The following is a 16,690-nucleotide window of genomic DNA, read 5'->3' as shown; positions in this document are numbered from 1 at the left end:
CCTGCGTGTCCGCGTGTTGTACTTGCACGCGCCAGCGCTTATATTCATGTGTTGCGTCGCGTGTCGTGACCGTCCTCTCCGCAGGCAGCCCCGCGTCATACTCCAACATGTCTGAACAAAATAACCGTCAGGATGTCTTCTCTAAGCCCAAGGTACGTCCAGTCGCGCCCTCTTGACGTTCGAGCATGGAAGGGGACGTGAATTTGACGCACGGTTTACGCACGACGTGAGAAGAATGATGCGGGAAAGGGAAATAGGCTCTTTGTATCTATTTTATGGATTAAGTCTCAAGTGGGTTAAAAATTACTTATTTATTTACTTACTTATTATTTTTAAACAAGCGGCACAGGCAAGCTCGGTCACCACCGAAATGCTTTTATATTTACGGTCTACAAGATCTTCAAAAATGAGATATTTGCAAACACCTGTTTTTGGAAAACAATTATCAGCTATTTTGCCGATTTTCCGACAGATGTTACAGACCAATCCAGTAATTGGTTCTTAATCATCAAGCGTTAAGCACTGTCAACTTCAAGTTTTGTTCTTTGGGCTTTTTTTTTTTTAACAAAGAGGATGTACAGTACATTAATCAAATTTTTTAAAATCTAGATTTTCCGATGAATTGAAAAAGAATTAACAGGTGATAAGGCAAAACAGAAAATGACAGAGAGTGAGCGAGTGAGACTGTCTAGGTGTAAAATGACAAAGCGGTGTGGCTGGCAGATATAACCTTGTTAAATGCGAATTAGCTGAGCCGTCGGGTCAGCGTCCATGCATCATGCTGTCATCCTATTATAGGATGAGCTCATGGCTGTCAAGCTGGAGCACAAGCATGCTTTTAATGTGGCCGTATGTGATCTGAAATATCAGGAACAGGGCTACACATGAGGCCAATGAGGCCAAGTGCTGGATGGGAAGGTCTCTGCGTACAGTATCATTAAATGAACATGTCTCTGACTTTCTCGTGGAGAATCTCCATGAAGCTCCAATCGTGCGTGGCAAAAGCAGTTTGTTGCGGTCATGAAATAACATGTGCACAAAATGTGAAGTCGAAGGCCCCGTAAGCATAGTGTGCCCACAGAACTCAACTGAAATATGATGAATATAATTCCTAGAGGGCGGCCCAGTGGGCCAGTGGTTAGCGCGTCGACCTCAGTGCAGGGTTCGATTCCGGCTCTGGCCTCCCTGTGTGGAGTTTGCATGTTCTTTGCGTGCCTGAGTGGGTTGTCTCCGGGTACTCCGGTTTCCTCCCACATTCCAAAAACATGCATGGCAGGCTGATTGAACACTCCAAATAGGTGTGAGTGTGAGCGTGGATGGTTTTTCGTCTCTGTGTGCCCTGCCATTGGCTGGCTAGGGTGTCACCCGCCTACTGCCCGTAGACAGCTGGGATAGGCTCCAGCACCCCCGCGACCCTTGTGAGGATAAAGTGGATCGGAATGGAAAATGGATCATTCCTGGACTGTTTGGTAAACGAATGAAACGCACCTTCTCTTGCAACTGGATGGTAGAGGACGGCGTGTGTTGAAATGACCTCCTCAAAACTCACTCGTATTCTTTGGCATTCGACTCAGCATGACTTAGATTAGTTCTTGGTTTTATGTTCGATACTTTCTACCGTCTTTTTTACCGATTTGTTATACTGTTTATTTAACATGTTAAATTGCTCCATGTACAGCACTATGTATGCAGCGATGACTGTTCGGAAGTGCTCTGTAAATACAATTGAATTGAAAGCTGGGCTCCGTTTGCTTCCACAGACATCCAAGTTAATCATGAGAATAATATCAAACCCCAAAATTAGGAAAAATTTTTGGTATCCATGTTATGCCTATTTTGTGGGCACCAATTGGTATTGCCGTGTGCGTGTTGTATACTTCATGGCCAAAATTCCTATGTCATGCATATTAAATCAATTCCATAGTGGCTAAAAATAAAAAAAGTACAGAGACGCACCACTCCTCAAATTCTCCACTTGTCTTTTCACCTAATTGTGTCACGGAATATTTCGCACGAGTAAACCCGGCCGCTCACCCGCAGGTTGAGCTCCACGTGCACCTCGATGGGGCCATCCGACTGCAAACTATTCTTGATGTTGCTAGGTAAGTCCCTTCAAGCCCTAAATTCATTGTTGGACTCAGATAATGGATGGATTATTTGTATTATTATTGTCTTTATTTTTTCATTATAGTTTACACACGTGCCTGCACTGGAGAAGGTGTCCATTGCTCATGCGTACAGTGTCAATAAAAGGCATCCTATTCATTGTAATCTCAATGGAACATTAGAAAATGATGGCATGCTCACCCAATGTATGTCACGATTAATGAGATTGCTCCCGTCGCCAATTTTCTATGAATTTTTAATGCCATCTGATCATGCATGATATACATAAACGCAACAGATAGAATTGAAGAAATAATATTCAAAGTCTGTGAAATCACATTAGTGCAATGTTGCATTCACCTCTTTATCCGTGACTCATCTTTGTAAGTTTTTGGTTGTGCAGCATCGGTGTTCACTTCAAAACACTTGCAAAGTGTTCGTTTTTATTTGTCCTCGCAGGAGACGCGGCATCCCTCTGCCGGCCGACACAGTGGAGGAGCTGAGGGGGCTCATCGTTCTCCGGAAGCCGACCACGCTCACCGAGTTCCTGGGCAAATTTGCTGAGTACATGCATGTCATCGCGTGAGTGCCCGCATTCCTCTCGCCGAAATTAGAATCAAAAGAAATAGCAGGAAAGCACGAATTGCCAAAACAAAACAATGAGCACTTGGAAATACAGTACATTGTTGGGGCAGGGGGCAAGCTACTCCACTGGCTAAGCTAATTAATGACTAACAATGAAGCCACACCTTTAAAATTAATGAAGCACATCCTTTAAGATCCGCAAAACTTTGCTTTTTACTCTGATTTGCACATGCTTCTCTGATAAGAATGGTGGCAAGGTTGGAAAATGGGTGCATTTTATTTCAGGAAACCATGACTGCGGATGCTATGATAAACAAGGACTTCTCGGCTATGTGCGCTGTGTTGGCTTCGGAGGTAGAATTCACAAACTGAGTTTTGAGGTTCAGAGCATGCGCGTGTGTGTCTGCTTAATGGCATTTTATGGCCACCCCTTATTGTTAGTCAGTGCGTCATCCTGTCAAATTTTTATGCTCCAAAATTTCTGTCGGCCACCCGACAGAAATTTCTGGCTCCGCCCCTGGTTTGGTAAAATCTGTTTCAGCATCACCCTGACTTGAAACAACCAGACTTACACATTTTCCATGTTCTGAGCGGTGCATAAGTGGATTTTTTTTTTTGTTTAGTTTTTTTGGTGAGCCGAAATCTGACTTACGAGTGAGCTTCAGATACGTTGCAGATCAAATGAAGGGGAGAAAAAAAACAGCTGTTAAGGCAGTGCCCTCTCGGATGGGGAAGGAGCGCTCTCTGTTTTGCATAGATAATGTGTAATGAAAAGTCAAATGTTTATACAGTAGTACCTTGTGATGTAAGTTTAAATCATATACAATACTTTTTGTCAGACTTTGTTCATCTGGTCTGTGCACCTTGGCCACCTTTGGGCAGTGTAAAAAGAAAAGCTCTTCTCTCGGTACTCAGTACGGCACTAATATTAGCCGTTCTTCACAGTGGATAAATAACCTATTCCTGTGAGTGTTGTTATTGTCTGTTGCTACAGCATTTGTGTTCAGTTATTCGCTGCTCTAAAGGGTAACAACACTGCCTCGTAGATGCAAATTATTAGCCCAATGCCTTTGGGCTTTCCCATTGTATGTTAGTGTTGAGGTTACTGAGGCTGTATGGATTATTTTTAATCCACAAAGCGTAATTGTTTTACGTTTAGTTTTTAAGTAACCTTGAGATGAGCGATGAGAACGTTGTATAAGTTACACTGTTTCATTTTGATAATGAGTATTTTCATCTTATCATTAATAATTCATTGATTCCCTCGAATGTTTGCAGCCCTCTGCAAGTCTAATCATGATTAATGATGGTGATTTCTCGGCGTTCAAGAGCCACCTCTCCAAGGAGGGTGAAAGTTCACTCACGCGGGCTGATTATCGCACACGTGTCCCAGATTTACGACGTATGGGGAAAGGGCTTCATCTCAAACGGGGCAGCGCAACTCATTCGTAATTCCATCACCACGACAACCAAAGCCCTTTTCCCTATGGTACCGTCTCACGGCTGTGAAAAGCTGTAACAATGGCGAGCCCCTCGGTTCAATGGGAGCTCAGTGTGCTCTTGACAATATATGGAACACCCCAGCTACGTATAGCGCATGCAAATGCCATCTGTAATGTTTAGGTGGCTCAGTGAGACAACAGCTGGGTTTCAGCGCAAATGCTGGAAACTGCTTTGCTTGGCTTCCATCATGTGACACCGCCGCAGCCCAAAGTGAGAGATTAAAAAGTGCATGTGAGCTGCAGTTCTCCTTGTAAATAAACAAGAAGTACGCCCGACTTTCTGTAAAGCCATCCATCCACCTCAAATAAGCATCCGCTTTCCCAATTTGGACTGAGCCAAGCCAAACGAATTCAACATGAGACTCATCTCTTTGCACACCATCAATTAAAAGTCTCACCAAAAGTTCACCCCCCAATTCCAATGAAGTTGGGACCTTGTGTTACATGTAAAGAAAATGGAGACATTTGATCTTTTTGCAAATATTGACTCATTTTGAATTTGGGACCCGTTTACCATTGTGCTCCATCACCTTTCCTTTGAACGGCACTCAAGTGAAGTGAGGACACTAATTGTTGACGCTCGGCGAGTGTTGGACACACACTAAAAAAAAAAAACCAAAAAACTTCCTTGCAGCAGTGAATCCTGAAGAATTCCAATCAATTGATGCGTCATATCATTCCATTCAAGGGGAATTAGACTCTCAAGCAGTACTTCCCAAAGAAACCCAAACCCTGCGATATGAAAGTGCGGGTTTCGAGCAGGGAGCTCTTGATACATGCACGGATTTGATGTGTATTAGGGTGTGGCTGGCCGTTGTGTGCTCAGTGGGTTGGCTAGAGATGTTGTCATGCGCCTCTATGATGACACACCGCAAAAGAATCACCAGGTGTTTTTTGACCATTTCTTTTGCACCATTGCACTCATTTGGGCATTGAAACAACAAGACATCTATGGCACTGGCACGTGTAGAAGCAACAGGCTCCAGGGAGCACGCGGAAGCTGAAAAGTGAAAAGAAACTCAAAGAAGAGGGAGAACAAGTGACACGGATTTGGAGAGCTTCTCTGGTTCAGATGAGGCATCAGCAGTAGCCTATCGTTTCGGTTGAGCCATGCCGATAACGTTTAACAGGAGCACCCGAGGCCAAAATTGTTCAACTTTGTTTTCTTTTTTCCCACCCCCTAGTGGGGACCGAGACGCAATAAAGAGGATCGCTTATGAATTTGTGGAGGACAAAGCAAAGGAAGGCGTGATTTACGTGGAGGTCAGATACAGTCCACACTTTCTGGCCAACTGCGACGTGGATCCCATTCCATGGAACCAGGCAGAGTACGTTACGGCCTTACTTCCTTCAACAACATCCCCGCACGTCGGTCAAGTCATCAAGATGATTTCAGTGTTATTTACTTCTTTCCTCGCATTCAGGGGTGACCTGAGTCCCGACGAGGTGGTCCGACTGGTCAACGATGGCCTCAGGCAGGGGGAGAGGGCCTTCCATGTCAAAGTCAGGTCCATTCTATGCTGCATGCGCCACATGCCAAGTAATGAACTGCTCACGCTCCAAACTGCCTTGTAAGATAGCTTCTCCAAAGCCATTCAGATAACACGCAGGAGGGTTGCACAGCTCAAATTTCACAAACCCACTAGCAGAGATGGCAAATGTCCAAGTACAGATACTTGCCGTGTAAAAAATATCCTCTACGAAATTACTTTAAATAAGTTCATGCTTTTCGTAGAATGTTAGGCAGCCAGGAGTTGCTGAACATGCATCACATTCTCACGAGTGACAAGACCTAAAATGGTGGGCACTGTTATCAAGACAATGTAAATGTTTTTTTTTTTTAAATCAGTATGTAGATTTGAATAAACAGAAGATAAAGAAAATATGCACATTTAAACGTTTTGACATTTTGCATGTACTGTATATCCGAAGTTAAAGAGTACAAAAATTAGAAATTAATTTTTACTGTCAATTATATAGTGTACATCAGGGGTGCCCAAACTTTTTGGACCGAAGATCTACTTTTCGATCAACTAACCTCCCGGGATCTACCCTTACCGGCACGCGCACACACACACACACACACACACACACACACACAGACACATGCACGCCATGATGAGAAACAGCCTGAAACTGAGGCATGCGACGTACTTTTGCAGCCTGTTAACTATCGTAGCTCACACGTACCGTTTTAAAGTGCTTCCCTGGGCCCTCCTAGATTCCTATTCTTTGCTCGTGCACTCTGTGAATTGTACACGAAAAAAACTCTGAATGAGAATTATGATAAAAGAACGCCCTCCTCGGATCTACTTGGGACCTGTCTTGGATCTATCAGTAGATCAGGATCGACGTAATGGGCACCCCTGTACATATACTTATGCAGTTCTATTTCATATGCAGTATTAGAAATACACTATTTTGTATTTGCTAAAGCTTCCCGGCTCACATTGTTCCATGTCTCTGCTCTCTCATTTGTTCCACCCTTTTCCAACACTCCCAAGATCTCAATCAATTATCTGCTAAGGTTAATAAAAATCTGTCAAGCCTATCTTTACAAATTAAGGGATAAAAAGTATGCATATCTGTTACTAAATGTAATGAGTAAAGTTTCAACATCATCATAAAAACCCTCAAGTATAGATAGCTTCAAAAAATCGACAATGAAATCTACGAAATTACTTCCCATGATTGCCCATTACTCATTTCTGTGGGGTGAAGATGACGATGTCATGACCGAACAGAAATGTCATTTTATTTTTGGGGACACTCATAATGACTGTTAGACAAACATGCGCACCAGTCCTTGTGAACTCTCTCTTTTCTTTTTTTTTTTAAGTTTCCTGCAGCTGCAATTTCCTGTTTCGTTTCTGTCTTTTTATTTTCAACTCGGGGGATGTCTTATTTTGTCATTCGAAAGGTCATCGCACTGCACAAGGTCCTGTGGCTTCGTGCAGTGTAACGGTCATTCCAGAGTTGTTGAACATTTTCTGTGAAATGTCAAGTAATGCAAGCGCAAAATACAGAAACAGCAGATACACTTCAACAAAAATCAAAAAATGTTTTGCTTGCCAATAAAGTGGACTATTCATCGGGGGTAAATTCCTGACCGACCTTTGAAGAGCAAATTACACATCTAATCGATGTCCAGTTGGACATTAGAATTGGAAAAGAAAAAAAAAGGAGCAACTCTTGAAATAAAATGTATTATTATTATAAATAAAATGCTGCTAATCCTCCTACATGTTTTTTTATGAGAAAAGAGGATTGCCCCCTCTTACCCACACAAAAATGTTCAATATAAATAAATAAACAAAAAGGGTGGAAAACAAAATAGGGGAATATTTGGGTGCCACATATAAAATCTCATAAAAAGTGCGCTGCTGATGGGGTAGGATGGGGGAGGATCAAATTACAGCATGTTTTGATTTATCCAATTGTTTTTTATAAACAATGACAAGTTTTTAAAAAGCGAGTGATTCATTTTTCAAATATGATGATGGCTAAATAATCTTCCAATTCTGGAATCACCTTATATTGTTTTATGCCGAGCCGTAATGTTGCGCTCTGTTTCAGTATTGTACCGGTACTTATACACATACTATCATGATATGAAATGGCTCAATAAATCAACGGTCGTGTTTATAGCACAAGAGTGAGCCTGGCTGGAGCGTAAAGTGCGCCCCTTTTGACTTGTGCAGGCTGGTCGGCAGAGGTGGTGGAGCTGTGTAAAAAATATCGCCACGAGGGTGTGGTGGCCATCGACCTGGCTGGTGATGAGTCGCTCAATTGCGAGGCCTACCCGGGACACAGGAGAGCCTATGAGGTAAGCAGTACCCGGAACGAACGCCACTCCGCGGGCCGCTTTCACAGAGAGGCCGTCATTTGGCACAGGGCTGTAGAGTCAAAGTCCGGACTCGACACGCTTTTTTTTGGGGTTGTCTCCGACCTGACTCTCACTCCTTAGCTTTTGACTCGGACTTGTCTCAGACTCTGCCATTGGGCTTGCAGAATATTGTTATCGACTTGACTGAGTTCAGATCTGTTCTTATTCCTGAAAATTGGCGTCCTTCTTCATAAGAAACTTGGACGTTTTTCAGATGATCAGAGTAGCCATCTGATTGGTTATCGCAAGAGAATCGAGGACAGCAAACCCTGCTGCAGAAACGCATTCATGTTCTCTCAACTCAACTGACCTCGTTGTTCATTCATTGGCTTTCAGTTTGGAGCCGCATTTCAATGCTCAGCGCTGTTTGTTTCGCCCAGTCTCCTCCCTGTCTCAAAAATGGTGGACTTGACTACAGCCCTGTCATTCGGACCGGTGCTTGAATCCGATTTAATCTTGGGTTAAGGTGTTTGTTGGAGTTATATGTTTTGTTTTTAAACATTTGGTGCAGCTTTAAAAAAAAAGTTTACATGGAGTATAGTCATTATTTAGATATCTCTTAATGTTCCTATCATATAAAAGTATGTTTAACCTTACAGTAGCTTACAATTATAGAAGTGAACTGCTGCCACACCAGAAAAAAAGTCACGCGGCGTACACGTTTTGTGATGGTAACAAAAGCCGTACTTCACAGCGATGGCCCACAAAACATTCCAAGTCATTCCAACAAAAGTGTTACAAGATGGCGTTAAATCCAGTCAAACGTCTGTATTATCGACCAAATCGGATTTCGACCAGAAAATTTGAGATTTTTACGCCTCGGATTATGACCGAAAACCGGTTTTCGACCAAACTGAGCAAACCCGAATACGCCACTCGAATCCTCTCTGCTTCCTTATACGAGGAAGTGACGCTTCCTCGTGTAACGTTCAATCTGAGCAGACGTGTTTGTTGTGATATACGCAAATCTGACTGTTTTTTTCTTCTGCATAGTTTATTAGCTCCTAATCAGGGGCTAATAAAATTGTTTCAGATTTCGAACAAATCGCTTTTCGAATAGCCTTCTGTAACAGATTATGGTCAAAAACCTGGATGGCACAAAATTTCTTGAAGTTCAACGAAAAGAAGACAGAGGTGATATTGTTTGGCCCCAGTGAACCTTGTACATTCCATCCTGTAGACTTGGGCCCCCTATCTCCTTATCTGAAATCAACGGTCTCAAACTTGGGACTTAAACTGGACAGTGATTTCAAACTCGATCGGCAAATTGGTGCCATTGTTAAATCCAGCTTCTTTCACCTTAGACAGCTGGCCAAAATAAAACCTTTCCTCTCACATGAACACTTTGAGACAGTAATTCATGCCTTTGTCACATCCCGGCTCGATTACTGCAACGCCCTGTACTTTGGAGTCAGCCAGTCCTCCATCAAGCGCCTTCAGCTGGTACAGAATGCCGCCGCTCGCCTCTTGACTGGTACTCGTAAGAGGGAGCATATAACTCCTACTTTGGCATCCCTTCACTGGCTCCCCATTCATTTTAGAATTATTTTTAAGATCCTCCTCTTTGTTTTCAAATCTCTGAATAATCTCGCGCCACCTTACCTCTCTGAGCTCATACGCCCCTACACCCCTGCCCGGCGCCTCAGGTCTGTGGACCAGTCTTTGCTAGACGTACCAAGAACTAAACTGAGGCTCAGAGGGGATCAAGCCTTTTCTGTTGCTGGTCCATCTCTCTGGAATGACCTCCCACTGAACATTCGGCAAGCCTCCTCGCTGCCCATCTTTAAAGCCCTCCTCAAAACTCACTTGTATTCTTTGGCGTTTGACTCAGCATGACTTAGATTTGCTCTTGATTTTACTGCTTGGTGCTTTCTACCGCCTTATTACTTATTACTTATTACTGATTCGTCTTACTGTTTATTGTATATGTTAAATCGCTCCATGTACAGCACTTTGTATGCAGCGATGGCTGTTTGAAAGTGCTCTATAAATACTGTTGACTTGACTTGACTTGACTTGAAAAACCGAGGTATGACCCTGAAATTCTATGTGTCCTATGCTAATTTTGAGAAAAGACCATTTATAAAGACACCTGGAAACGGTTTTAAACTTTGGAAAAAAAAGTACGGACCAACAAGGCTTAGCAGTGTTATGTGACCTGAGTATTGTTTGCTGATATGTTGTCCGCTGTATTACCTTGACAGGAAGCAGTGCGCTGCGGGATCCACCGGACAGTTCATGCGGGTGAGGTGGGCGCGGCCTGTGTGGTTAAGGAGGTACGCCATTGGACGGTCACAACAGTGACAAATTCCTGACACAGGTGGAAGAACGTTCCACACTTTAAGTTGAACACACAGAGCTCAACAGTATGCAGGAAAAATTGAAGCAAAATGGAAAAAAACTTTGTATTCTGGTGCCACTTGATTTCCTGCCTTTGACACCCGACCGCCAAATTCTTGACAGAGAAAAATGGGTGGGACTTTCAAGTACTGTTCTCAGGTGGTTCCGATCATATCTTCTAGGCGGGGGTTGTTTCTATTGCACATCATTCATCTGAGCAGGTCACCATGCCATGCGGAGTCCCCCAGGGTTCTATTTGATTCTTGGACCATTTTTATTTAATCCGTACATGCTTCCACTGGGTCAGGTCATTCTCAACACTAATGTTGCCTGTCAGATTGGATTGGATACAACTTTATTGTCCAATGTGCATACCGCACAGATGAAATTTCTTCCCTTGCAACATAAAACAAGAGATTTTCATAGCTCTATCACCAAGTGACTAGGGTCCCTTAAATTTACTTTGTCAGTACAGAGAGCAGGTAAACTGCCGGATGCAATCACATTTTCTTCATTGAAATAAAGGAAAGACTGAACTTGTTGTTTTGGGCAACAAAAACGAAAGGAAGGTGGTCACCGTCCAGCTCGATTCTAGGTGCATAAGTTTGACATCTCTGTGTTATAATTGTCCTAGACCTTTACAGTTACACTAAAGCCATAACTAAATCAGCTTTGTATCATCTTAAACAAAATGCAAGATTCCAAGATGTCATGTCCCAACAAGACCTAGAGAAATTCACTCATGCCTTCATCTAGAGTAGGCCGGACTACTGGAACAGTCCTTTTGTCTGGCCTTCCTAAAAATACATGTCTGAACTCCTTGAATGATATAAAACCAGTGGAACACAGAGATCCCTTGGAAGGGATAAGTCTCGTGTCAGACCTAAAGAGGGTGGAACTGGTTTTAGCTCCAATGCTTCACACAAATGGAACCAGCTCCCTCATTATCCTAAATTCTCACCGACTTTAGCAACTTTCAAGTCCCAGTTGAAAACATGGGAAAACTGGGACTTGAAAGTTTTCCTGGGCCTCTTCTGCTTCTGTTGCAGTGTAGCTGCCGTAAGTCTTTTATTTAGGTCCTTTGTTTGCTGCTTCCTTTGTATTCATTCATGATTGCACTCAATAGTTTACTTCACGATGACTTTAGTGTTCTATTCTGTTTTTATTGAATTATAGTTTTATATGTTGTTTATTCCCACTCAGTGACGGTGTGGATGTGGGGGTGAATGGTCGTTTGTCTCGACATGTGGCCTGCGACTGACCAGTTCAGGGTGAAGTCTCCCTTCCGCCGCAAGTCAGCGGGGATAAGCTCCAGCAATCTCCCGCAACCCTGTTCAGGGTATGCGGTGTTGAAAATGAGTGGACAGATGTCCTTTCTTTTCTGTGAAGTACTTTGAATTGCATCTACGTAGGAACGGTGCCTTATTTTCGGGTTACTTTCCCGACCACACCTGCGATCAGTGAGATCTGCGATAGAATACCCTATGTTCTGCACTGCAAGGTGCACATAAAAGCATTCAATTTTCTCAAAAGCTGAGAGTGCACCTTATACATGGATCACTATTCTGATTTCTTGGATGTTGTATTTTATATGTTCTGTAAAGCACTTTGGTATAGCTGCAGTGGTTGTGAAAGCGCTATGTAAATAAAGCTGAATTGTATTCCCTTAAGCGTAGCTCCATCTAGTGGATGCATAATGTAACCTCTGCCACTATTGTAGCATCTATTCTATGCGCCTTCGAAAGCGGTGTGCCCTATATATGAAAGCAGTTTTAAAATCGGCCATTTATTGAAGGGTGCGCCTTATACTCCGAAGCGCCTTATAGTGCGGAAAATACGGTACGATAATTAAGCACTCCCTCGGCTTGTTTGGCAAGCATTGACGACACTTATTTTTTAAGATAAGATAAGATATCCTTTATTTGTCCCACGCTGGGGAAACTTACAGGGCCTGAAACACACTTTTAAAGGTAAATATACACATTTGAGCACACAATATAATGAGAGAAGGGAAGAGCAACGAATGAAAATATTGTGTATACAGTGTTCGTGTACTTATCCCTCAATGTGTTTACAGAAAACAAATCCTTGCTTTTTTTTTTCAAAACTACCAAATGTATCATCTGACAACGTCAATCATCACGCTCAAAGCTCTGCAATATGTAATGAGCCTGCCGTCTTTGCTTTCTGCAAGCATACAATGCAAGATTGGAGAGGATATAACGATGAATAATCCTCAGCAAAAACTTGTCTGAGCTTGAAATACATTGTTATCACACTTTTCTGTCAAATTTACAGTGTCCAACATATTAATGGGCTGCCATGAAGTGGCCTTTTTGAACACAGAGCTTTTATGCTGTTGAATGGCGATACAGTGGTGCCTTGCGACACAAGTTTTATTTGCGCCGTGGAACTCGAAACATTCACATCTCAAATTGTCTTTCTTCAGTGACATGAATTTAAGGGTCATGAATTTGTTCCGGCCTCCCTGAAAGAAAAATGAGAAATCAAATGTTTATGTAATGCAGTTTTGATTGGGAAGAAGCACTCTGTGATATTCTTCGTAAAAGCAAAGAGAAGTAACATAATTAAACAGAATGTGAATAATTAATCACTCTGTGCATCATGATGTCATGCTTCAATTCAATTCATTCATTCATTGTGCTGCTCCTTTTGGTGTTCCCTAATTATCTACTGGGGACAGTATGAAACATCCATCCATTTTGTAATCCGCTAGTCTTCACAAGGGTTGCGGGCGTGCTGGAGCCTATCCCGGCTGTCTTTGGACAGTAGGCGGGGTACACCCTGAACTGGTTGCCAGACAATCGCAGGGCATATATAGACAAACAACCATCCATACTCACGCTCACACCGAGGAACTATTCAGAGTGTCCCATTAACCTGCCACACATGGTTTTGGAATGTGGAAGGAAACGGGAGTACCCGGAGAAAACCCACACGGGCTCAGTGAGAACATGCAAACTCCACACAGGAAGGCCAGGATGTTAGGATGTGTTTGTCATTTCCCATCATGAGTGAGTATTAAGCGAGCAGGGGCAATACTTTGAGAAAAGCAAAGATGTAATGTGCTTGAGCGGGATTTCTCTGGGTACTCCGTTTTTCTCCCAAATTTCAAAAACATGCATGTTGAGTTAAATGAAGACTCAAAATTGTCCTTCCAGGCAGTGGAGGTGCTGAAGGCCGAACGCGTGGGGCACGGTTACAGGACCCTGGAGGACCGAGTGCTTTACAAGAAACTACTGGCTCAAAACATGCACTTTGAGGTGAGCACGGGTACAAAATGCTAACTGAAGGTATTGGTGTTTGAAGAGCTTTGTGTGTGTGTGTGTGGGGGGGGGGGTGAACCTTTGTCGTCTATGTGAGGTGAATGGCATTCCCAATTAATGTGTAATGCTCATTTGATTAAGTTTAAGTCCTACTACTGCTCCCGATGTAGCATCCCTGATCCTTTAATCACAAAAGGTCTTAAACGGTTTGACAAACCACAGTGGACAAATATTGGCGACATCCTCTGATCTAACCCACAACAAGAAGGCAAGCGAAAAATAAAAACACTTATGCAAACAAATAAGAGGGCCGTGGGGCAGGACAGTCAGTCTTATGATCAAAGTGGCACTTTCACTTGTGCTTATGAGTGGGGTAAAAAAAGGTACTGTATTGCATTTGAGAACATTTCACAATTGTTTGAGAAAAAATGTTTCAATGCTATGTGGAAGTGTTAATGATGAATTGCATCCCTAATGGTCCCTCATCCATCAAGGTGTGTCCCATCTCCAGCAAGCTGACTGGTGCCTGCAACGCCGATTTCACCAAACATCCTGTGGTCACGTGAGCTTGCCTTTCATTTGCCGCCACGGCCGACAAGCACCAAAATGCTTGTGCGTGCATTTGCTCATTTTGCCGATGCGCTGTGCAGGTTCAGGAAGGACAAAGCCAATTACTCCCTGAATACGGACGACCCTCTGATTTTCGGCTCCACTCTGCAGCTGGACTACTGGGTGGCACACGAACATATGGGCTTCCCCCAGGAGGAGTTTAAGAGACTGGTGAGGACATTTGCCCTTTTGACGATACATTTCCACTTCTATGCTTTTCAGTGACTCTGATGCACTCTGCTGATGACACATTAAGTCTTTTGCTGTTTGAAGCCTTGTCCCATCCATCCATCCATCCATCATCTACCGCTTATCCGGGGCAGGGTCGCGGGGGCAACAGCTTTAGCAGGGAAGCCCAGACTTCCCTCTCCCTAGCCACTTCTTCCAGCTCTCCCCGGGGGATCCCGAGTCGTTCCCAGGCAAGCTGGGTGACATAGTCTCTCCAGCGTGTCCTGGGTCTTCCTCTGGGTCTCCTCCCGGTGGGACATGACCGGAACACCTCACCGGGGAGGCGCTCAGGAGGCATCCGAAACAGATGCCCAAGCATCTGGCTCCTCTCGATGTGGAGGAGAAGCGGCTCGACTCTGAGCCCCTCCCGGATGACCGAGCTTCTCACCTTATCTCTAAGGGAGAGCCCGGACACCCTGCGGAGAAAACTCATTTCGGCCGCTTGTATCCGGGATCTCGTTCTTTCGGTCACGACCCATAGCTCGTGACCATAGGTGAGGGTTGGGACGTAGATCGACCGGTAAATTGAGAGCTTCGCCTTTTGGCTCAGCTCCTTCTTCACCACGACAGACCGATACAACGCCTTGTCCCGTTGATCAATTATTGGCTTGGTAATGTTAAAATACCCATGTGCGTTGTAAAAATTGTGTTTATTCTTTTTTTCCCAAAACATTGACATGTGACTTCAGCAATTATGCAATTATTGTCTGTGTTCATCCATCCATTTTCTAATCCGCTTATCCTCACAAGCTGTCTTCGGGCAGTAGGCGGGGGACATCCGGAACCGGTTGCCTGCCAATCGCAAGGCGCACATCCATGAACAACCATCCATGCTCACACTCACACCTAGGGACAATTTAGAGTGATTCATTAACCAGCCACGCATTTTTTGGAATGTGGGAGGAAACCAGAGTACCCGGAGAAAAACCCACACTTGCACAGGGAGAACATGCAAACTCTACAAAGCGAGGCCAGAGCCAGAATCGAACACTGCACCTCTGCACTGTGTGGCGGACGTGCTAACCCGTCGACCATGATGTCGCCTATATGCGCCGATTAAAATTTAAAACGCCCCCACTCCAAAAAAAAGTTTTCTTCTACACATCTGTATATAAAGTACAGGGTGTGAGTACTTTTGCCACATCTTTTCCGTGCTGAACTGAAGACGGTTTGCATGTGAAACTACACATTGTGCTCTCCGGCCGTGTTGTTTTCCAGAACATCTGTTCCGCGGCGTCTTGTTTCTTACCTGAGCCTGAGAAGAACGAGCTACTGGGCAAACTTTACAAGGCTTACGGCATGATCCGGAGCACGGCCTTCTGAAGCCTCACCTGCCAGCTGCTCCCGAACCTTGACCTCTACCTCGGACACATGAGAATGTCTTAATCCTCTTCACATCACTGCAACCACCTCAAGCCTGTACCATGTTCTTTTACCTCAGTTTACAGAGAGGCTCTGCGGGATTTTCGGATACTGCTGCTTGCAAAATGGTGCAGATGTGTTGTTATGCGGGATTTGAAAACTATGCATGCACGCATCGTTGCATTTACATCGTGAAACCTGTCAGGGATGCATGCGATTGCTCAGCTCTCGACGTTGTACAGAAACACTGGGCCATTCCATATGTCTTCACATAAACGCCACCTTGCGGTGACAACTGCTGCGTGGATCGTGGTGTGATGTGGGACAAACCATTCACTGTGAAAGAGGAGTTGAAGGGATCCGGACCAAATAGCCTTAGCAGGATTTTTTTTATTTATCAGGTCGTAAAAGTACAAAAGCAAAAATCTTCCCGTTGAACACGAGATGGCGTAGGTGGCGAGGTCCACTTACTCTTCGCTTTTAACAAAGCACAACTTCTTGTGGTGTTTGATTATTTATAAACATCCGTTCTGATCATAGAAAGCACTGCCATTTATGATCGCCACCTTTAAAATCCAACCAAACTCACCCTTAACCACAGTAAAGCTGTTTAATGTGTGCAGCCTCCGTTGTGTGTTATGTCGTTTGTCAATATTTGCGGGGAGGAGGTGAATGCCCAAAGACAATTAACAGCTGCCATAGCTCTGAAGATCAATTTCTGTTGTCATCTTCACGAGCATTCATCACCGCATTTTACTCGTGTTTAGGAACGAGAAAAAATTCAG

At 43.8% G+C, this 16,690-nt stretch overlaps 1 protein-coding gene across 1 annotated transcript; it reads left to right on the top strand.

The window, feature by feature from the left end:
- The first annotated feature begins 2 nt into the window (after nt 1–2).
- On the top strand, nt 3–16,532 carry ada (adenosine deaminase). The gene is made up of 11 exons (XM_052058160.1): nt 3–152; nt 2,041–2,102; nt 2,566–2,688; nt 5,378–5,521; nt 5,618–5,733; nt 7,895–8,019; nt 10,284–10,355; nt 13,602–13,703; nt 14,201–14,268; nt 14,357–14,486; nt 15,762–16,532. The coding sequence occupies exons 1-11, from the start codon at nt 108–110 to the stop codon at nt 15,864–15,866; spliced, it is 1,092 nt and encodes a 363-aa protein (XP_051914120.1). The 5' UTR covers nt 3–107; the 3' UTR covers nt 15,867–16,532.
- The last annotated feature ends 158 nt before the right edge of the window (nt 16,533–16,690 follow it).

Source organism: Hippocampus zosterae, chromosome 2 (genome assembly GCF_025434085.1).
Source record: "Hippocampus zosterae strain Florida chromosome 2, ASM2543408v3, whole genome shotgun sequence".
In the NCBI taxonomy this organism is placed as follows: Eukaryota; Metazoa; Chordata; class Actinopteri; order Syngnathiformes; family Syngnathidae; genus Hippocampus; species Hippocampus zosterae.
Note: the sequence above shows the minus strand (reverse complement) of the source record. Positions and strands in the feature narration are given on the sequence as shown.

Excerpts from the sequence above, each read along its gene's own strand:
- ada (XM_052058160.1), top strand. The coding sequence starts at position 108 with ATGTCTGAACAAAATAACCGTCAGGATGTCTTCTCTAAGCCCAAG. Across the intron at positions 153-2,040 it reads ATGTCTTCTCTAAGCCCAAG|GTTGAGCTCCACGTGCACCT; the intron begins GTACGTCCAGTC and ends GCTCACCCGCAG. Across the intron at positions 10,356-13,601 it reads CGGCCTGTGTGGTTAAGGAG|GCAGTGGAGGTGCTGAAGGC; the intron begins GTACGCCATTGG and ends TTGTCCTTCCAG.